At 40.3% G+C, this 21,434-nt stretch overlaps 1 protein-coding gene across 1 annotated transcript in view; it reads left to right on the top strand.

Moving 5' to 3' along the window:
- The window catches only part of TRPM6 (transient receptor potential cation channel, subfamily M, member 6), a 178,452-nt gene that overhangs the window by 33,951 nt on the left and 123,067 nt on the right, over positions 1-21,434 (top strand). Inside the window, exons 7-12 of the mRNA XM_006835005.1 lie at positions 3,901-4,069; positions 6,217-6,340; positions 8,933-9,005; positions 10,984-11,084; positions 17,939-18,073; positions 19,165-19,218. Coding sequence (XP_006835068.1) covers positions 3,901-4,069; positions 6,217-6,340; positions 8,933-9,005; positions 10,984-11,084; positions 17,939-18,073; positions 19,165-19,218 — 656 coding nt within the window. The remainder of the gene's footprint in view (positions 1-3,900; positions 4,070-6,216; positions 6,341-8,932; positions 9,006-10,983; positions 11,085-17,938; positions 18,074-19,164; positions 19,219-21,434) is intronic.

The raw sequence follows: 21,434 nt of genomic DNA, 5'->3' as shown, positions 1-21,434 counted from the left end.
CAGCTGGTAGTTTCGAACTGCTGACCTTATGGTTCACAGCCCGATTCGTAACCACTACGCTCCCAGAGCTCCTTGTAGTGTAGTGGTTATGAATTGGGCTGCTAACCTCAAGGTCGGCAGTTCAAAACTACCAGCTGTTCTGTGGGAGAAAGATGAGGCGTTCTGCTCCTGTAAAGATTTATGGCGTCAGAAACCCTGTGCAGGGTCACTATGAGTCGGAACCGACTCCATGGTACTTTACAACAACACCCCGTTATACAGGTTTCCCAAAGAACATCTAGTAGGATTGAATCGCTGACCTTGTGGTTAGCAGCCCACTGCTTATCCTACAGCGCCATACCTAGAAGAGTGTGTATCACATAGTGTATGCTAATGTGGAGTCCTGGTGCTGAGGGATAAAGCACTAGACTGCAGGGTCATTTTGGACCACAAGGTCGGTGGTTCAAATTCACCAGCCACCCCTTGGAAACCCTCTACAGGGTTGCTATGAGTTGGATCTGACCCGAAGGCACTTAACAGCAGCGTCAACAATGTACTGGTGTGGCACAGTAGGTAAAGCACTGGACCTTCTAATCACGAGGTTGGCAGTTCAAACTCATCAGCTGCTCCTCAGAGACCCTACGTAGGGTCACTGTGAGTCGGAACTGACTTGATGGCACTTAACAGCAACAACACAGCATGTCCTTAATAAATGTCTCTTTCTCTCTCTTCCTTTTCCCTCCTTTGAATTCTGAGGATTGTTGCTAGTTACATAGAACTTAGTGTGAATGAAGGTTTTGACACTCAATTAGATCAAGGAAAAGAGAGAGGATCAGTTAGTTATGTGATGTCTACCGATGAGAGGGAGGAATGACTGACAGGCTGGGCCAGAATCTCTGCAGGGAAGACCCAGGTTGGGGTCAGAAACATAAGCTACCTGAAATGTGGATAGGATTACTCAGGGTTCTATGCAACACTCTAATGCAAGGTCCAGGGATCAAAGTCTGTTTTTCTCATTTCCTACTGTTGTTATTAAGTGTTGCTGAGTCAGTTCTGACTCATAGTGGCCCTGTATAGGGTTTTCAAGGAGCAGCTAGTGGATTAGAATCTCTGACCTTGTGGTTAGCAGTCTAGTGCATATCCTATAATGCCACACCAGGACTCCTATTCCCATCCCATCTCCCTTATTAAATGAATGAAAGGAACTCTGAGCTTGCATCAACAAGCAGGTGACATTTCTGCAATGTAGCATTTAAGTGGAAGATTTTGCTATCTATAGTAAAAGAATGTGGAGGTGATTTCAGTGGACTGGTAACAATGCTCTAAGGAGAACTGATTATATCATTTGAAAATGGTAAAAACAGTAAGTCAGCTACACGCCCACATACACACGCGCGCGCTCACACACACACACACACGCACACACTTGCGCGCGCGCACAAGATGGAAGAAGAAGAGGGGGAATAAAAATCCCAAGAAAGGCAAAATTCTTCTGTTTCAAAGCTCATCTTTTACCTGTTATGCTGCAATAAGGTTTACTATCATAGCTCCAAGGAGCTCTGGTAGCGTAGTGGTTACGAATCGGGCTGCAAACCTAAAAGTCAGCGGTTCGAAACTACCAGCCGCTCCACGGGAGAAAGATGAGGCTTTCTACTCCCGTAAAGATTTACACCCTTGGAAACCCTGTTCAGGGTTGCTATGGGTCGGAACCGACTCGACGGCACTTAACAACAACAACAACAACATCATAGCTCCAAAGGAGCTCTGGTAGCGTAGTGGTTACGAGTTGGGCTGCTAACTGCAAGGTCAGCAGTTCGAAACTACCAGCGGTTCTGCGGGAGAAAGATGAGGCTTTCTGCTCCCGTAAAGATTTACAGCCTTGGAAACCCTGTACAGGGTTGCTATGAGTCGGCACCAACTCTGTGGCACATACCCACTACCACCACCATCATAGTTCCAATACCTTTCTGCCAGTTTGTGGTACTGTTGCTATGATTCTGGGAGCTATGCCACTGGTATTTCAAATATTTAAAACAGACAGGTTTCAATAGAGCTTCCAGACTAAGAAAGTAAGAAGAAAGGCCCAGTGATTTGCTTTTACAAATTAGGCAGTGAAAACCCTATGACAACATCATGCTGATACATGCTGGAACACCAGGTTGAAAGGCATTTGAAATACACAGTGACTGTAGCAATGGAGCGGAACATAGCAGTGATCATGAAGGTGGTACAGGGCTGAGCGATGCTTTGTCCGTCCTAACTTGTGCATAGCTACCCATGATTCTGAGCCGACTTAACAACACTAACAACTGCCATATTTATGTTTGTCTCTGAAGTGGTCAGAAGAGCTTTACTTTGATAGAATGAGAATACTTAAGTATCTTGATAGTTTAATTTCTTTTCATGTGGTCAAGAAGAGTGCCTAGATTAAATACAGACAAGAGATACCTTTTTTTTTCTTTTTTCCAGTCTATATTGGGCTTATTAGGAAACCAGGCTTCATGGAGTTCCTGGAAAACTCTTGATGTTGGCAGAGCATATTTACAAATAAAAAGACTCACTTCCTAAAGCTGCAGGAGGAATCCCTGGCTTCAGACCTTTGAAATGTAACCAATATAGGCTCCTGTTGTGTTCTTTTTTTAAAAAGAAATGACTCTGTGGTACTTTGCCTTTCTTCCTTTAATACAGTAAATTAAAATCATAATAAGAAATGCAAATGGTGAAGAATGGAAGAGAGGAAAAAGTCAAAGCCTTTGAGGGTTGCTCATCTCTTCTTGTTCCTACACCTCAGAAGGAAACACTATGCAGGATCACTATGAGTTGGAACTGACTTGAAGGCACACACAGGAACAACAACAAAGTTTAATGAAGGAGTCCTCGTGACTCAGTGTGTTAAACATTGGGCAGCTACCAACAAGGATGGGGGTTTAAACCGCAGGAAAAAATGAGGCTTGTCTGCTCCTGAAGATTTACAGTCTAAGGAGAATTGGCAAAAGGTTGATCTGCTTTGCTTATGAGTGATGGATGCTTGGCTATCCATTTTCTCATTCTGTTTGCTTTTAGATGTACTTGAAAATTTCCATAATGAAAAGTTAAAATTTCTTTATGATGTACAGAGCCAGACTGCAAAGCCGTTTGAACTACGAGGTCAGTGGTTCAAGCTCACCAGTCGCTCTTTGAAAACTTTACACAGGGTCGCTATGGGTCAGAACTGACTCAACGGTACTTAAAAACAACAACGTATGTTTTGGAGTCCCTGAGTGGTGTAAATAGTTAAGTCTCTGGCTACTAACCACAAAAGATTGGCAGTTCAAATCCACCCAGAAGCGACTCTGAAGAAAGGCCTGGTGATTAACTTCCAAAAGATCACAGGCACTGACAACTCTGTGCAACACAGTTCTACCAGTTCTACTCTGAGCACGTGGGGTTGCCATGAGTCAGAAGCGGCATGGCAACAACTAGTACTTATATTTTGAAATGGACTGAAAGCTTGTAACTGTCTTTCTATTAAGTGAAAACTTAAAGATGCTTTCACCATATTTGTCCAACATTTTATTTGAAGTTCAAGCTCCTTCCTTGGTCTTAAAGTAAGGAAGCCTGAGTAAAGTCAGAGAAGGTGCTGAGGCAAATAATGCTGTTATTGTTATTGCTGGGTACCATTGAGTTGGTTCCGACTCATAGTGACCCTGTATGGGGTTTCTTAGGCTGTAGATTTTTATGGGAGCAGAAAGCCTCATCTTCCTCCTACAGAGTGACAGGTGGTTTTGAACTGCCAACCTTGTGGTTAGCAGCCCAGTGCTTATTCTACCAGGGCAAGTAATGAACATTTGGTAATTGAAAAACTTGTGTCTGGAAAATCCATGAGTGGCTGACGTAGGCAGTCTGAGTAACACTGTGATATTGTTCCATGATCCGAAACAGGTACAAGACAAGGAGTGCCTGTGGTGGGTCTGGTGGTGGAAGGAGGTCCCAATGTGATCCTGTCAGTCTGGGAGACCGTGAAGGACAATGACCCTGTGGTGGTGTGTGAAGGTACTGGCCGAGCTGCTGACCTCTTGGCCTTCACTCACAAACACTTAGCGGATGAAGGGTGAGTTATTGCTTCTCATTTTTGAAATCATGGTACTATTGTGGTGCTGTGTGATAAAGCGCTGGACCACAAGGCTGGTTGAACCACAGGGTCAGAGGTTCAAACTACCAGCCGCTCCTTGGTAACCCTATACAGGGTTGCTATGAGTCAGAACCGCCTCAATGACACTTCATAACAACATTTATTCCTCTATTTTAATTCCTTAAGCCATGCATTTTTATGGATATAGTATACTGGTAGTAAAACGTCTTTAATATTAATCACGAAATCAAATAACCTATTTCCCTGGGTAAATCTGCTACAAAAAACCTCTTTATAAAGTGTTAAAAAAGCAAAGATGTCACTTTGAAGGCTTAGACCCAAGCTATGGTCTTTTCAATCACCTTATATGCATATGAAAGTTGGACAATGAGTAAGGAAGACTGAAGAATTGATGTCTCGGAATTATACTGTTGGCAAAGAATATTAAGTATACCATGGACCATCAGAGGAATGAACAAAACTGTCTTGGAAGAAGTAAAGCCAGAATGCTCCGTAGAAGCCAGTGTGGTGAGACTTCCTCTGATGTACTTTGGACATATCATCAGGAGGAACCAGTCCTGGAGAAAATCATCATGCTTATTAAAGTAGAGGGTCAGCCAAAAAAAGATCAGACTCTCAATGAGATGGTTTGACCCAGTTTCTGCAACAATGGGTTTAAACATAAGATTGACTGTGAGGATAGTGTAGGACCAAATACTGTTTCGTTTTACTTTACGTAGGGTCGCTAACAACAGTAATCTTGGTAGTTCAGAGGTTGAGACTGGAATTTATTTTTCAGTGATTTTTGTATTTGTTCATCAACACCACAGTGCCCTGTAATGAAGAAAGTTGCTCCTTCCTTAGTGAAAGAACAATCTGTTGAAGCCAGAACCCTGACTTAACTAGATGAATGAAGCATTTCTAGGGGAGGACGGCAGAAGGTGCTGAGGCACTTGACCATTGTAACTGAACCAGCCCCACTGTGACTGAGAGTACTGTATTAACCCCAGATCACTTTCATTTGCCATTATTTAAAAACAGTGGGATATCCTGCTCAGTCCATCTAGAGCTTATGTTGTACTTATTTGAAGTTTTAATTATCTTCCCTTTGCAAATAAGAAGATATATCTTTCTCTAGCCATCTCTAGTTCAGTGTGATTCTTCCAGTTTCACATCACTACAGTATAAATATTAGAACCCTGGTGTGGTGCTATAGAATCAGCACTGGACTGTGAGCCACAAGGTCGGCTAGTTCAAACCCACCAGCTGCTCCTTGGAAACCCTTGGAATCAGACCAATTGAAGGGTATTTAACAGGAACAACAAGAAAGAATTGGGATGCAGACCTCACTAATTTACTTAATAAAAACTCAATCACTGCTTATGTTTAACTGCTCTGGGGAGTTATCCTTACCTTTGATTTTTATCCTCTTTGTGACCTCAGTCTTCCATTTCCCCTGTATCCCCTTTATTTTTTCACATCTCTTTCCTTCCTAAAAGCACCCTAGGTGATTCCTTTTTAAACATTATGGGGAATATGATGCCCATTACTTCTGGGGATTCACAGTCCCCCTGGCAATCTGTCAGTCTCACAAATGTATAGTGGTTACTAGGGACAGGAGGGAGTGGGAAGGGAGAGTCCTTATTTAGGGAGCAGAGAGTTTCTGTTTGTGAAGATAGAAATTTTGGCATTAGACACTGGTGATTGTTTAACACAACATAATTAACGTAATTAGTGTCACTGAATTGTACATGTGTAAGGTGTGTGAATTGTACATGTGTAAATTGTACATGTGTAAGATAAACACTGGATCACAAGGTCAGCGGTTCAAATCCAACAGCTGTTCCTTGGAAACCCTATACAGAGTAGCTAAGAGTCGGAACTGACTCTTATATAAAAGAACCTTGTCCCAGTGTCCCTCTTTTTAGGGTCCTGGAAGATCATTCCATTCTCACTGTGAAATTCAACTTCCTCCAGAACCACTGCTTCCTTTTGTTTCCTGTTCACTTGCCTTCTTAGCAAAACACACCCTAGAAACCTTCTCAAGTCAAGTGGAGCAGTTGGGGTTTCTTGTACTGATGTTGTCTTGTTTCCATCTCTGGATTGTTTCCATCTTTCTCTCCTAGGACTCTACGTCCCCAGGTGAAGGAAGAAATCATCTGCATGATTCAGACCACTTTTAACTTTAGTCTAAAACAGTCCAAACACCTCTTTCAGATTCTAATGGCGTGCATGGCGCACAGGGATTCTGTAAGTACGATGAGTTTATGGCTCAGCTGATTAAAAAGAATTTGGATTTCCAACCACTGTAATGTTTGCATTGATTTTCACAATGTCTTAAAAACATGGACGTTTTCAGTTTTAACTTGATTGTGATTCTACTGAACTCTTAGTTCAGCAAACTTGGCTTTCTACAGCCTGCTTCCTAGTCTTCAAATTCCAGGATCTACCTGGGAAAAGCACATAGAAAATATAGCGGTGATGCAGAAAAGCGATCAATACAATGAAAATGACACATAAATATTTTCAGAGGGTAAGTGAACTCGTGTGTGTTGGGCTAGATAGTATCCTGAGTAAATCCTGAAGGTGGTCATTAGACAATGGGGAATGTGAGTTACTATGGGCTATAAATATAATGTAGATTAAAGGGAAAGTGTCTGGTGTTTTAGGGTACCTTGATCAAAACATTCTTTATTCGTGATTTAGATAAGTTTGTTGATCAAGCATATCTGATTCAGTGTGATCTTTCTAGAATTTGAAAGCTGGACCAAGTTATATCAAATTGTTGGTGATATTCAAGCATCTAGCCTTAAAAAAGAACTCTGGTAGCGTAGTGGTTACAAACATAGTGGCCTCAAGTTCAGCAGTTTGAAACTACCAGCCATTCCGTGGGAGAAAGATGAGGCTTTCTGCTCCTGTAAAGATTTACAGCATATGAGTTGGAACCGACTCCACGGTACACAGCTACCAACCGACAGTCTCAAAAACCCAATTGTACAAGTTTAGGCTAGAGAATATGTGGCTAAACAGATGTGAAAACTATTTGGGAGTTTTGTTGACCTAATAACAATAGCAGTAATAACCATGTTTACAATGAGCAGTGATTCCATGATATCTTTTTTATATTTATATAAAAGATATATTTAAATAATACCTTTTCACCTGAAATAGCACCATGAATTCAATATGACAGCGATTGTTTCAGTTTTCGAGAAGCTGAAGTTGAAGCCCAGGGAATTTAAGTAATTTGTCCAGAATCTTGCAATTAAGAAATGCTAGAATTTGAGCTCAGAACTGAAGTCTCATACTTGTTTTACTTACTTTGTATTTCCCAGAATATTCAGTAAATAAAGGGAAGAGCAGATTAATGAGTCCACCTTTTTGTCTTTTCTTGTCATCAAATGGCATAATCAGTGAAGCAATTAAAGGAGTCATTAATCAATAGGGTCTAGAGAAGAATTAGTAGAATGAATAGAGAAGGTAGCATAGGTTTTGCACATTCAAGCACAGATTTTGCACATTCTCAGCCCCTGTACAATGAGAATTGAGTTTATTCCTACACCCTGAGGGACTGTTATGTGAAGAAAACAATGTGTAGAAGCCTGTTGAGCTTTCTTAGGTCAATCTCTTCATTTTGTGGATGTGGACATAACATGTGGTGGCTTTTAGACATTTACTCTAGACATACCTGGGACAAGAATTTACCAGTCTTGGCTTTTATTTATTTATTTTTTGTTAGTCAGATCCTTCTACTATATAAAATATATTTTCTTTGGGAAAGACTGAGATCTATTAGTAGTGGGTGATTTTTAAAATTAAAAAAAAAAAAAATCAGTCACACATCGGGCCACTTTTGGTATCATAAAGAACGTCTGTGCTAGCCATAGTAGTTGCTCATTGTCTCACTTGTATTATGACAAATCCTTGGGGATTTATTTCACGTTAAAAAGTGTAAGTCGTAGTTTCTAAGGCTAGGCGGAGAGAAGGGTCTCATTTGGCATGCCTTCAAAATGAGGAGGGATTTTATTTACATTTGGAATTGACACTGATAATCTTTTTATTATAGCGCAGCAAGTTAATTACAGTTAGCATAGTAAATTAATGGAATATTTTGTTGTTGTGTGATGTCAAGTCAGTTCCAACTCATAGCAATCCAGTATAGGGCTTCCAAGGAGTGACTGGTGGGTTTGAACCACTGACCTTGCAGCTAGCAATCTAGTGTTTATCCTACAGTACTACACCAGGATTCCAATGTAATATTAGAATCCATGTCCATGATTTAAAAATGTTTTTCCTCCAAGTACCCATACTTAGCTATTACCCTATTTAAAATTTTTTCTTATACGTTCTTGTTAAGTACCATTGAGTCGGTTCCAATTTATAGTGACCCAAGGTTTCCACAGCGGTAAATCTTTATGGGAGCAGGAAGCCTCATCTTTCTCCCACAGAGCCCCTGGTGGACTCTAACGGCTGACCCTGCAGTTTGCAGCCCAACAGATAACCCTCTACATTACCAAGACTCCTGGATTCCTTCCTTCATCTTCTTCTTGTTAAGTGCCATTAAGACAATTCCGACTCATAGCAACCCTGTATAGGATTTTCAAGGACTGACTGGTGGATTTGAACTGCCCATCTTGTGGTTCAAACTAAACTTATGGTCCAGTGCTTGTCCTACAGTGCCATACCGGGATTCTATATGATTTTTTCCCCTAACTCTAAGTTGTTTTTGAGATTAATGAAAAATGTTTTCCTGAATTCTTTAGTTCAGAGGAAAATTCTGTGGGTACTTTTTAAAGTGTTTCTTTCCAAGATGTGTGGTGTTCTGTCTTTCGATTGCTACAGATTACAATATTTGATGCAGATTCTGAGGACCAACAAGACCTAGATTTAGCAATCCTAACAGCTCTGTTGAAGGGTAAGTTTCTGCATAGGGTTATAATTGTTCCTCACTTCCTCTTTCCACATTCATTGGCACAGTTGTGTTTCTGAGTGGCTATTTTGAATGGAATATAAGGAGCTCTGGTAGCGTAGTGGTTACGAATCGGGCTGCGAACCTAAAGGTCAGCGGTTCGAAACTACCAGCTGCTCCGCGGGAGAAAGATGAGGCTTTCTACTCCCGTAAGGATTTACACCCTCGGAAACCCTATACAGGGTCGCTATGGGTCGGAACCGACTCGACGGCACGTAACAACAACAACAACAACATAGGTATGCATAACTTAACATCCACCATATTGTTGTTGCTGTTGTTAAATGCCATTGAATAGGTTCTGAATCATAGTGACCCTGTATAGGGTTTCTGAAGAGAAACCTGTGGGTTTGAACCACTGGCATTGTGCTTAGCAGTCCAATGCTCATCCTACAGCGCCACACCAGGGCTCCACCATACATTCTGTGAAATAGAACCTTACATGATTTGGACATTGTGAGGACACTATATTATGATATAGATAGTCCCTGTACAATCCATAGGATAAATCTCCATGGTGTTGTTGTTGTTGTTGAATGCTGTCAAGTTGATTCCAGCTCACCATGGCTCAGCATAGGATTTCTGAGGAGGTGCTCGTGAGCTTGAACCACTGACCTTGTGGCTAGCATCCAGTGCTGATCTACAACACCACATTCCTTTAAATCTCTGTAAAATCTATTATATGAAAACATGGGAGTCTGTGGACACAGGTGGAGAGTTGTAGTCACTGATACAGGAAACCAGCCATCTGGGTGTGCGGCTAAGCCAGGCAAGGGCTGTGTTGGCAGCTGGATAGGGACTTTGGACATGTTCAGGCCTGGAGGGGCTGAGGAGGGTGAGTAAACACTGGTAGAGGGGAGCAGTGGTGCAGATAGGTGGCCTTGGGGACCAGGTGTGTGGGTGCTGTGAATATTGTGGGCGGTGGTGCCGCCCGCCCTCTGGGTGTAGATCATGTGCTGTTGCCCAAAGTTGCCATGGCAGTGGGGACGGAGGAGAGGCTGCATGACTGCATGGTGATGAAGCCAGGAGGAGGGGAAGGAGAAGGTGGAGGAGACGTTCTGTGGTGACTGAGAGGTGCCCTGGAGCCCCACTGCACACTTTGGAGGTTTGGGGTCTTCACAACCATTAAACCCACTACCATCAATCCAGTTCAGATTCATAGCCACCCTGTATAGAGTTTCTGAGCCTGTAAATCTTTGAAGGAGTAGACAGCCTTATGTTTCTCCTGTGGAATGGCTCATGGATTTGGATTTGAACTACTGGCCTCACGGTTTGCAGTCCCATGCTTATCACCAGGGATCCTTTTAAAGCCATTCATCCATTACCATCGAGTGGATGCCAACTCATAGTGACCCTGTAGAGGGTTTCCAAGGCTGTAAATCTTTACGGGAGCTCAGAGCCTCACTTCCTCCATTGGAGTGCTGATGGGTTGAACTGCCAACCTTGCGGTTTATTATATAATAGTCCAGGCTCCTTTAAAACCATTGTTGTTGTTAAGTGCTGTTGAGTCAGTTCTGACTCATAGCAACCCTGTACAGGATTTCTGAGGAGCAGTTGGTGGTTTTGAACTATGAACCTTAACACTTCTACCTGCTTATCCTACAGTGCCATACCAGGACTCCTTAAAACCACTGTTAAGCACCATCAAAGCAGTTCCAACTCATAGCAACCCTGTATAGGATTTCTGAGGAACGACTGTGAGTTTGAATCATTTCAGTTAGCAGTGCAGTGATTATCCTACAGAGCCACACCAGTACTCCTAACACTATTAGAGGGGAGCAATAAGCAAAAGCAGAGCTGCTTTACCTTTTAATATAGTAAAAACTAGAGTCAAACACCTTAAGGAACCACCCTTGTGTATAAGTTGGGATATACAGGGACAGGTACCAGGAATGACTGCTCCTGTCTTTTGTTTTTCCCGTAGGCACAAATTTATCAGCATCAGAACAATTAAATCTGGCAATGGCTTGGGACAGAATGGACATTGCCAAGAAACAGATTCTAATTTACGGACAACATTGGAAGGTATAGTGAAAATTAGGGTCTCGTGAATTCCTTTTACCGCTTCCATTTAAGAGCTCTTGTTTTCCCTATCCCATGCCATTCTCTTTCTTGGTTTACTCCTTCATTTTGATGGTGAACATCCTTGAGTAACTTACTGAGAAAGGAAGTTTGGGCAATAAATTGAAAAATTATATGTCTGAACATATTTTTATTCAAGATTGGGAAAAATTTTCCCTTAGAAGTTTAAATCCTTAGTTCCCAGGGTCCAGCACTGCTTTTTATTTTCTGATCCGTTGTTTGTGAAGTTTTTTTTTTTTTTTTGGAATTTTTTTAGACTATTCTTTTTTCCACTGTTTTGAGATTTCACAGTGATCTGTTTTGTGCATCTGTTTGTATCCATTATGCTGGGCACATGATTTCACTTTGGCAATCATATTTTTCAGTTTTATGGAATTTGCTTTCCTCTACTCTCTTATTTGGGAGTGCAGTGGCTCCATGCAATAAGCACTGGACTGCAAACCACAAGGTCGGAGGCTGGAGGTCACCAGCCACTGTGATGGAGAAAGATGAGGTTTTCTGCTCCCTCGAAGATTTAAAGTCTTGGAAATCCTATACAGGGCTGCTATGAGTAGAAACTAACTCCATGGCATTTAACAATAGAAACTCTCTCTTTCATCTTTCTGGAATTTTTTATTTGAATATTAGACTTGACAAACGGTTCTTTAAATTTTCTTATCTTTCTTCTCTTAACTTCCGTATCTTTCCTTTGGTAGGTTTTCTCAGCTTTAATTTCCAAGCCTTCTATAGAGTTTTCCATTTCTGGTGTTGTTGTTCGGTGCAGTTGACTCTGCTTCGACTCATAGCGACCTTGTTCAGGGTTTCCGCGGACACCAGAAGCCCTTCATTTCTGGTGTTGTTGTTAAGTGGCGTCAAGTCAGTTCCAACTCATAGCGACCCAGTGTAAGGTTTTCGAGGAGCAGCTGGTGAACTTGAAACACCGACCTTGCAGCTCAAACAGACTTTGCAGCTCAAACCATCATTGCAGTCCAGCGCATTAACCCGCAATGCCACATTTAGTTGTTGTTAAGTGCTGCTGAGTCAATTCCGAAGCAAAGCGACCCTGTATAGGGTTTCCATGGAGCAGCTGGTGAGCTTGAACCATCGACCTTGCAGTTCAAACAACTTTGCCTTCTGACGCATTAGTCCACGATCCTCACCAGGACTCCTGCCACACCAAGTAGTAAACTATTAATTTCTAAATATAATTTGTTCTCTGACTGTACCCTCTGCCCTGTTTCTTTTCTATGTTTTCTTCTTGATAAAAATAGCATCTGGATATAATGTCTTTTTATTTTTTTATTTTTTAATCTCTCAGGATATTAATGATAGATATTGAAAGATATTGATTCTTTTTAATTTAAAAAGTTTGTTGTCTTTTTTTTAATGTTTTATTGTGAATTATGTGGTGATTTACATGGGAACACATTAGTTATACATTCATCCTATCCTAAATCATTTTACTGCCATGGTTACATTCCCCTCCATGCCTTATCACGCATGCCTGCAAGCCTGTCCCCCGGTCTGAAGCACACAGCCCCTCTCCCTCTCTGGGTCTAAAGTCCCCAGCCGCTCCATCTCTCCACTTCATCTTCTCCTTCTCCATCTCTGGCATCACTGCTTCTCAGGGTAGGGTCCCACTCTCTGCTCTTCTCCCTTGATGGTCCTAGGGACCTCCGCTCCTAGACTGCAATGTTAATCACTTCTCTCCTTGCTACAAAACGCCTGCCTTTACATTTCCAACCCTCACAAGCAGTCCTGATAACAATTATTCAGTATTGTATCACAAGAGACCTATCCTCATTTCCTTTCATCAGCCCCGCCTAGACAGATTGGATACTACTCAGTGGAGATTCTACCTTAATCCATGCCCTCTAGATCTAGATCTTTCCTCTTGAAAGCTTGTAAACCAGTCACTTCTTGCCTTTGGGTAGCCAATGTCTAAGTTGCCCATCCCTCTCTACTTTGTGTATGGTAGGGATGGGGATGATCCTCGCTGTAAAGATTTGTTCCCTCTTTTGACCTACTGCATCCATAGGTGTAGGTCAAATTAATCAAATTGTATCAGATTACTCTTTTTTTTCCCTCTTCTTTCTTCTTCTAGTTGAGCTCTGATCATCCAGTCATTGAAGTGGGTATTATCTGCAGGTGTGGGTATTGTTGTGCATATGCCCTCTCTTCTGATCAGCTGGACTCGTCACTCGCCACTCTAGTCCTCTGTGGCTTTGTCACTGACTCTGGTCCCAAGAGTCCCTAAGTCTTGCCTCACTGCTGGCCAACCAGGTCTCCACCCGGGTTCACAGGAGTCTATTGAACATTGTAGGGCTTAGCTCGCAAATTCATTGCTGTTTTTTCCTCACTTCCCCTTATCGGTGACGAGCATGGTCACTAATCAGAGCGTGTATTCCCATTGAGTCTTAGTCTTGGAAGGGGGTTTGCTCTGAGGGGACTCGACCACTTGCCTTGATGTCTCCTGGGCGAACAACTTGCTTGTTCTTGCAGTAATCGGTCGGTCTGCCGTTATTGTTTTGTATTTTTCCTGTCGGTCTTTCTTTCAAGAAGTATCTTCTGTTCTTCTAGCCACTCCAGGCTGGTCTGCTTGTCCTTTCAAATGGAAATTTCCCACCTCTGAAGATTCTGGATGCAGTTCAGGACTCCACCTATGGTTTTATGTAATGCAGAGGCTCCGCAGGAAACCTCCTTCACTGGGCACATTGTAGCCCCATTTTAGCTATTCCAATCAGTTATAGGCAGAAGATGGACTTACAAGCTTTCAATGGTAATATTTCTGGCTATTCCTTTCTCTCCCTCTCAAGTGTCTATTTTATAATGGTATGCAAGGGAAACCAAGATTCATAAGACAACCAAGCATCTTAACATTAGTTTCCCCCTTTTCCTCATTCCAACCATATCTCAATCCCTGGATCCCAGAGCCCTGTTGTTCCAAGGTTGTGCATACATCATTATTTACCTCTGTCCCAATTAGCCCATGCAAACCTGCCTAATTGTTCTCCCATCTGCTTTGTTCTTCCATTCCCCTTCCCCCTCTTGTATTTTGCCCCCTCCCTAGCACCCTAACTATCCTGTGTCTATTCCCTGCCCTATGCTCCACCTTCCCCTCCCTCCCCTCACCCCACCTACCACATCCCAGTAACCAGCAAAGAATCCCGTTCCCCTTTAGTATGGGTTCTTTTTCTTAGTGTTTTACAGTAGTGGTCCTATGCAGTATTTCTCCTTTTGTGACAGAATAATTTCACTCAACATAATGTCCTCAAGGTTCATTCATGTTTATGCGGTGGCTTGCAGCCTCCTTGTTATTCTTCAAAGTAGCATAATATTCCATTGTGTGTATGTCCCACAGTTTGTTTATCTATTCTTCAGTTGATGGGCAGTTTGACTGTCTCCATCTTTTTGCTATTGTAAATAATGCTGTTATGAACATTGGTGTGCATATACCTACTCTTGTTAAGGCTCTTATTTCTTGTGCGTAAATACCAAGTAGAAGAATTGCTGGATCATAAGTATTTTTATTTCTAACCTTCTGAGCAAGCGCCATATTGCTTTCCAGAGAGATTGGACCATTTTGCAGTTCCACCAGCAATGCAGAAGCATCCCAGTCTCTCCACACCCCCACCAACATTTATTGTCCTCAACTTTTTTGATCTTTGCTGTTATTGCTGGTGTGAGATGATATCTTATTGTTGTTTTGATTTACATCTCTATGATGACTAGTGATCGTGAACATTTCTTCATATGTTTGTTGGCTGCCTGGATCTCCTCCTTGGTGAAGTGTCTATTCATGTCTTGCACCCATGTTTTAATTGGATTATTTGTCTTTTTCTTGTAGAGGTGTTGTAGTTCCGTATGTATTTTAGAAATAAGTCCCTTGTCTGATGTGTCATTGCAAAAGAGTTTTTCCACTCTGTGGGTTCCCTTTTTACTCTTCTCGTAAAGTCTTTTGATGCACATAAGTTTTTAATTTTTAGTATGTCCCACTCATCTATTTTACCTACTTTTGTTTGTGTAGCTTTCAAAATGTTTAGTAGTTTGTGTATTCCCTAAATTAGTGCCCTCATATTTGTCCCTAGTTTTTTATTGATGGCCTTCATAATTCTGGGATTCACATTTAGGTCATTAATCCATGTTGAGTTGGTTTTTGTATAAGGAGTGAGGTGAAGGTCTTGTTTCAGTCTTTGGCATATCGCTTTCCAGTTCTGCCAGCACCATCTGTTGAAGAGACTATTAACTTCCCATTGTGATATATTTAGGTGTATTGTCAAAAATCAATTGGCTGTATGTAGATGGGTTAATTTCTGGATTCTGGATTCTGTCCCATTGATCTATGTATTTTTCATTGTACCAGTACCAAGCTGTTTTGAGCACTGTAGCCGTGTAGTAAAATTTGAAGTCGGGGAGTAACAGGCCTCCAACCTTATTCTTCTTCTTAAGCAGTGCTTTGCTTATCCTGGGTCTCTTTCTTTTCCATACAAAGTTTGTAATGGTTTTTCCATGTCTTTGAAGAATGTTGTTTGAATTTGGATTGGGATTGCATTATATGTGTAAATTGCTTTAGGCAGTATTGACATTTTCACAATGTTAAGTCTTCCTATCCAGGAGCATGGTACATTCTTCCATTTTTGTAGGTCTCTTTTGGTTTCTTCCATTCTTGTAGGTCTCTTTTGGTTTCTTCCATTTTTGTAGGTCTATTTTGGTTAGTGTTTTGTAGTTTTCTTTGTATAGGTCCTTTGTTTCTCTGGTTACATTTATTCTTAGATATTTCATCCTTTGCTATTGTAAATGGTATTGCTTTCCTAATGTTCTTTTCAGTGCTATTGTTTTTGGTATAGAGGAATCCAACTGATTTTGTATGTTGATCTTATATCCTGCCACTTTGCTGAGTCTTCCTATGAGGTCTAGTAGCTTTTTGACTGAGTCTTTGGAGGTTTCTATGTATAGGATCATATCAGCAGCAGATAGAGAGAGTTTTACTTCCTCTTTGCCAATTTGGATGCCTTTAATTTTCCTGTCTTGCCATATAGCTCTTGCTAAGACTTCCAGCACAATATTGAATAGGAGTGGTGACAAAGGGCATCCTTGTCTGGTTCCTTTCAGTTTCTCTCCATTGAGAGTAATGTAGGCTGTTGGTTTTGTATATGTGCTCTTAATTATGTTGAGGAATTTCCCATCAATCCCTACTTTGTTGACGGTTTTTATCAGGAATGGACGTTGGATTTTTTCAAATGCTTTTTCTGCATCAATCGATATGATCATGTGGTTCTTTTCTTTTTTCTTATTTATATGGTAGATAACGTTGATCATTTTTCTAATGTTGAACCATCCTTGCATCCCTGATATGAATCCCACTTGATTATGATGTATTATCTTTTTGATGTGTTGCTGTATTCTGTTGGCTAGGATTTTGTTGAGAATTTTTGCATCTATGTTCATGAGGGATATTGGTCTATAATTTTCTTTCTTATTGATGTCCTTCTCTGGCTTGGTATGAGGGTTATGTTTGTGTCATAAAATGTATTAGGACAGCTCTTCCCTGAATGTTTAGTAGAATTCACCAGTGAAGCCGTCTGGGCCTGGATTTTTTTTGGATGGGAGTCTTTTGATGACCTGATCAATTTCTTCTTTTGTTATGGATCTATTCAGGTTTTCTACTTCATTGTGTATCAGAGTTGTGGAGACTGATGTTCACATGTTCCATTAGTCCATTAGATTAATTGATTTCAAGTGCTTCAATTCTCATCACTCTTCTTTCTTCTTCGCATGAAGAGACCAATAGCTGTACCTTAGACACCTGCTCATGAGTTTTTAATATCCCAGATGATATTCAACCAAAGTAAGATGTAGAACATTGTCTTTGTGGACTCTGTTATGACAGTTGACCATGGTGTCCCCTGGGACTATGGTCTTGAGCCCCCAGGCTCTGGAATAATTTCTTAAAAAAAAAATCCCATGCAATATTTGGTCTTTTGTGATTGACTAATTTCAGTCAGCATAATGTCCTCTAGGTTCATCCATTATGAGGGTTTTGCAGATTCATCACTATTCTTCAATATTGCATAGTATCCCATTGTGTCTGTGAATCAAAGTTGGTTTAACCAATCTTCTATTGATGGGCATTTAGACTGTCCCCCCCCCCTTTTAATATTGCAAATAGTGGGGAAGGCAGTACACAAAAAGAGGGAGGTTGGCAGAAGAAAGATGAAAGTAGAGGTAGATACAGAGAAGAGTGTAGAAGTTAAAGGGAATGAGAGGTAAATATTGTTAACTGATTGTCCATGGAAGAGATTGCAATCATTTAAATGAAACAAAGTGTATGGTTTGTTGAATGTAAAACTCATGATTTGCTCTGTAAACCTTCATAAAATTCACAATAAAAAGTAAAAGAAATTTTTTTTTTCAATTTGAAAAAGACAAAATTAAACAAAACAAAACCCTCACTATAATTTAATGGAGTTTTGGGTAGGAATAAATTTAGGTGATTGCGGTCAGTTTACCATTTTTTAAAGGAAAGCTTGGATTTTAATTAGAAGTGCATTAAACCTGTCCATTAATTTGGGAAGCATTGAAATTTTTATAGTAGTGAGTCTTCTTGTCCAAGAATATGAAATGGTTCTTAATTAATTTAAGTTTTTTTTTTTTTATAACTTAAAGCAAATTTTTTGTTCTCTTTTTCCCCCTTCTTCGTAAGATTGCATTTTACATTTCTTTTTTTCTGTGTAGTTTTTAATTTAACCCATGTAATCCTTCAGTTATTTATACTTTCTGAATTCTCTTTACATCTTATTTATTTCTACCCTTTGAAGCCTGGCTCACTAGAACAAGCAATGTTGGATGCATTAGTGATGGATCGGGTAGATTTTGTGAAGCTCTTAATAGAACATGGAGTGAACCTTCATCGCTTTCTTACCATCCCCCGACTGGAAGAGCTCTATAATACAGTGAGTATTGGAACATTTCATTAATCAACTCTTTGAAGGTATAGCTATTAATTAGCTTAAGATTTCACATCTCCTTGAATGTTTGTGTATAATTACAGTTATAGAGAAATAGACTTCCCAATCAAAGAAGAAACATTAATTCCATTTTACCCTATGGTTATTTCTGTATTTCCCTTTTTAATATAACATGCCTGAAGAGTCGGAACCGACTCGACGGCACTTAACAACAACATATCTGATAGCGTAGTGGTTACGAATTGGGCTGCGAATCGCAAGATCAGCAGTTCGAAACTGCCAGCTGTTCCTGGGAGAAAGATGAGATTTTCTGTTCCTGTAAAGATTTACAGCCTTGGAAACCCTGTACAGGGAAGCTATGAGTTGGAACCGACTCCATGGCACATAACAACAGCAACATATATGTATATAATTAAAGCCAAAGATGTGAATAAGGACAAGTGAATTTTACTGAGTTGTTGGAAGCATACCTAAGGACACTGCTACAATTCTCTTGCTGAAAATGTCCTAAGCAAATTCTTTGTTGACACCAGGTTAACTTACTCATTGTGAAAATACCAGGTGCTCAAACCATGTATCCGACTTGAATTGTCATCCCTTTCTTACCTTTGAATTTTGCCCTTTATTCAAAGCCCTATTCAAGCCTTGTTTTCCAGATTACCCAGTTCTCTCCCTATAGAACTGTAACTCCCTATAATTAGTTGTAACTGTTTTTGAGCACATACATCTTCATATTATTGTTATTATTTTCAGTGTAAGTATTCAGTCTCTTCTGTTAGATTGTAAACACCCTAAGAATATAGTATAGGGCTTACATATTTTATGAGTTCCTTAGATGCCTGATTGAACATCAGTAAGCGTTCAATAAATATTTGTTTCTAAAATGGAATTGTTTAGTAGGATAAATTAAGGCACATAGTTTATATGTGAAAAGGTCTAGTTAATTGGGTGAAACTTCATTGCTAAAAATGTTGATGAAAATTTCAGTATGTGGGTTGCTTGTGCATGCTGAAATAATTTTCTCTCTTCACTACGTGGTAATTTAAAGGAATAATTCTTCCTTTTGTTTATTATAGAGACAAGGACCTACGAATATGCTCTTACATCATCTTGTCCGAGATGTAAAACAGGTAACGTAATTACAAAGGTGTGGTGAGAATTTCTCTGTGTGGTGCTTTTAACTTTGTGAGGTGTCACCAGGGTTTGTGTTGCAACATATAGATTTAGATTTTTCTAGTGAAAAATCTACCTGTGGCTCTGAGCAGTTTCTTAACTAAACCAAATTTCTTGCCCTTACTTTATATTTTTAAAAATTTGATTGTTGCTGTTGTTAGGTGCCGTTGAGTCTGTTCCGACTCATAGTGACCCTCTATGGGGTGTTCAAAGAGTGGTTGTTGGATTTGAACAGCTGATTTTTCAGTTAGCAATCCAGTGAATAACCTACAGTGCCACACCAGGACTCTTATTTCCAAAAAAAAAAAAAAAATCTGAAATGGAGACATGTAAAACTGCTAATTAGAAATTCAGTTCAACATGATACCATTTGACCACCATAGATACTAAAAAATGAGGTGAAAGTAAAGAAACTTGATGGTTCTCTTATCTTTTTTAGAGGACAAATATGATTTCCATCACTAGTTTTGCCGTAAATATTCATTGGTGATAGCTCACGCTTTTCATCCCTACCCTCCCACCAGTCTAAGCATTGTTTTAGGGAGTCAAGATGGAGTTCATTGCTCTGCACCCTTACCATGGTGTGTTCTTGGTATTCTCACTGAACATTAAGTTAAATTACAGTTAAAGTAAAGTTTGTTGCTCTCCCGTAAGTTACCCACATTTCCCAAGTTTAACAGACTTCATAATTAATTTCTTCTCATTCAATTACCAAGAACTTTAATTCACATTCCCAGAAAATTGTTTTCACCAAGCTTCAAATTCATCCACAGCACATTTAAAAAAGTTTTTCTCCCACGGTTCTTAAAACCATTATCTTTTTGAAGTCTAATATGTGATGCAGAGAGTGTGGGCTTTCTGGGTGTGTTGACTTGACAGGGGAACAGAGGAAGACATTTAGCTGGCAAATTAGTGGACAGCAAAAGTGTCCATGCTGATGTAAATTTAGTGTGGTGTTGTAGGATATGCACTGGATTGCTAACCACAAGGTAGGGGGTTTAAACCCACCAGCCACTCTTTGTAAACCCTATAACAGGGTTGCTTTGAGTTGGAACTGATGCAAAGACACTTAACAATTATAAAAAGTATCAAAATGAAGGTTCCTCAGTGGCACAGTGATTAAAGCACTTGACTGCAAACTGAAAGGTCAGTGGTTCAAAACCACCAGCTGCTCTATAGGAGAAGGATGCAGCAGTCTGTTTCCATTAAGATCTATAGTCTTGGAAACCCTACACAGCAGTTCTACTCTGTCCTTCAGGGTCGCTCTGAGTCTGAATTGGGTTGAGTTTTTGGTTATATCACAATGACGGTCCTTAGAGTGTTTCCTTAAACTTTGTCTCTATTACAGTAAAAAGAAGATAAGGAACAAAGTTGGTTGAATATACTTTTAACCAGCAGCAAATAAGACCATTATTTTTGCATTCCTAGAAAACAATAAATTTGAATGTGAAAAAGGGAAATCAAATGATTCACACACACATGTTTTTCTTTATATAAAGCCTTATTTCAAGTTCAAAGCTGTGTTTGCTTTACTCATTACTTATTGGTTTCTGAGACTGTATTCAGCACTCTGTGTACCTCTAGAAATGTAGCATGAAGTAGACAGTTATGAGGGGTCCTAGTGTAGCGCTACAGGATAATGCACTAGATTGCAAGCTTGGGTTGAATGTCAAGGACGGTTGCTCAAACCCACCAGCTGCTCCTCAGAAACCCTAAACAGGTCGCTATGAGTCAGAACCGACTCGACAGCACTTAACAGCAATAACAACAGACAGTTATGAACAGGTAGGAAGGTAGAAAAGAGGCCAAACTCATTTTCATTTAGACTAAGTCCCAAATGCTTAAAAATTGGCTGCTCAGTCTTCCTACTAAAAGTAACATCAGTCTTGAAACAGGCATATTTTTTGCTGTCTCATTTGACTGTCTTTCCAAGTTTCTTGTGTCTGTTTGTTCTGCTTCCTTCCATATTTATGTTTTACATATGATGCAGTCAACACAGGGAAACGTGTGATAGTCATTTCAGTGACAAGCGAGACTAGTGATTTAACCTAATGTTCAATTTGAACCATATATACCCACTCCTTACTTACTGACATGATTAAGTTCCAAAGACCAGGTTCATAGAGGGAAAATCAGTGTTATGCAAAAATGGAGGATGGCTGCATCACCTCAC

The sequence above is a fragment of the Chrysochloris asiatica genome, unplaced genomic scaffold, assembly GCF_000296735.1.
Source record: "Chrysochloris asiatica unplaced genomic scaffold, ChrAsi1.0 scaffold00014, whole genome shotgun sequence".
In the NCBI taxonomy this organism is placed as follows: Eukaryota; Metazoa; Chordata; class Mammalia; order Afrosoricida; family Chrysochloridae; genus Chrysochloris; species Chrysochloris asiatica.
Note: the sequence above shows the minus strand (reverse complement) of the source record. Positions and strands in the feature narration are given on the sequence as shown.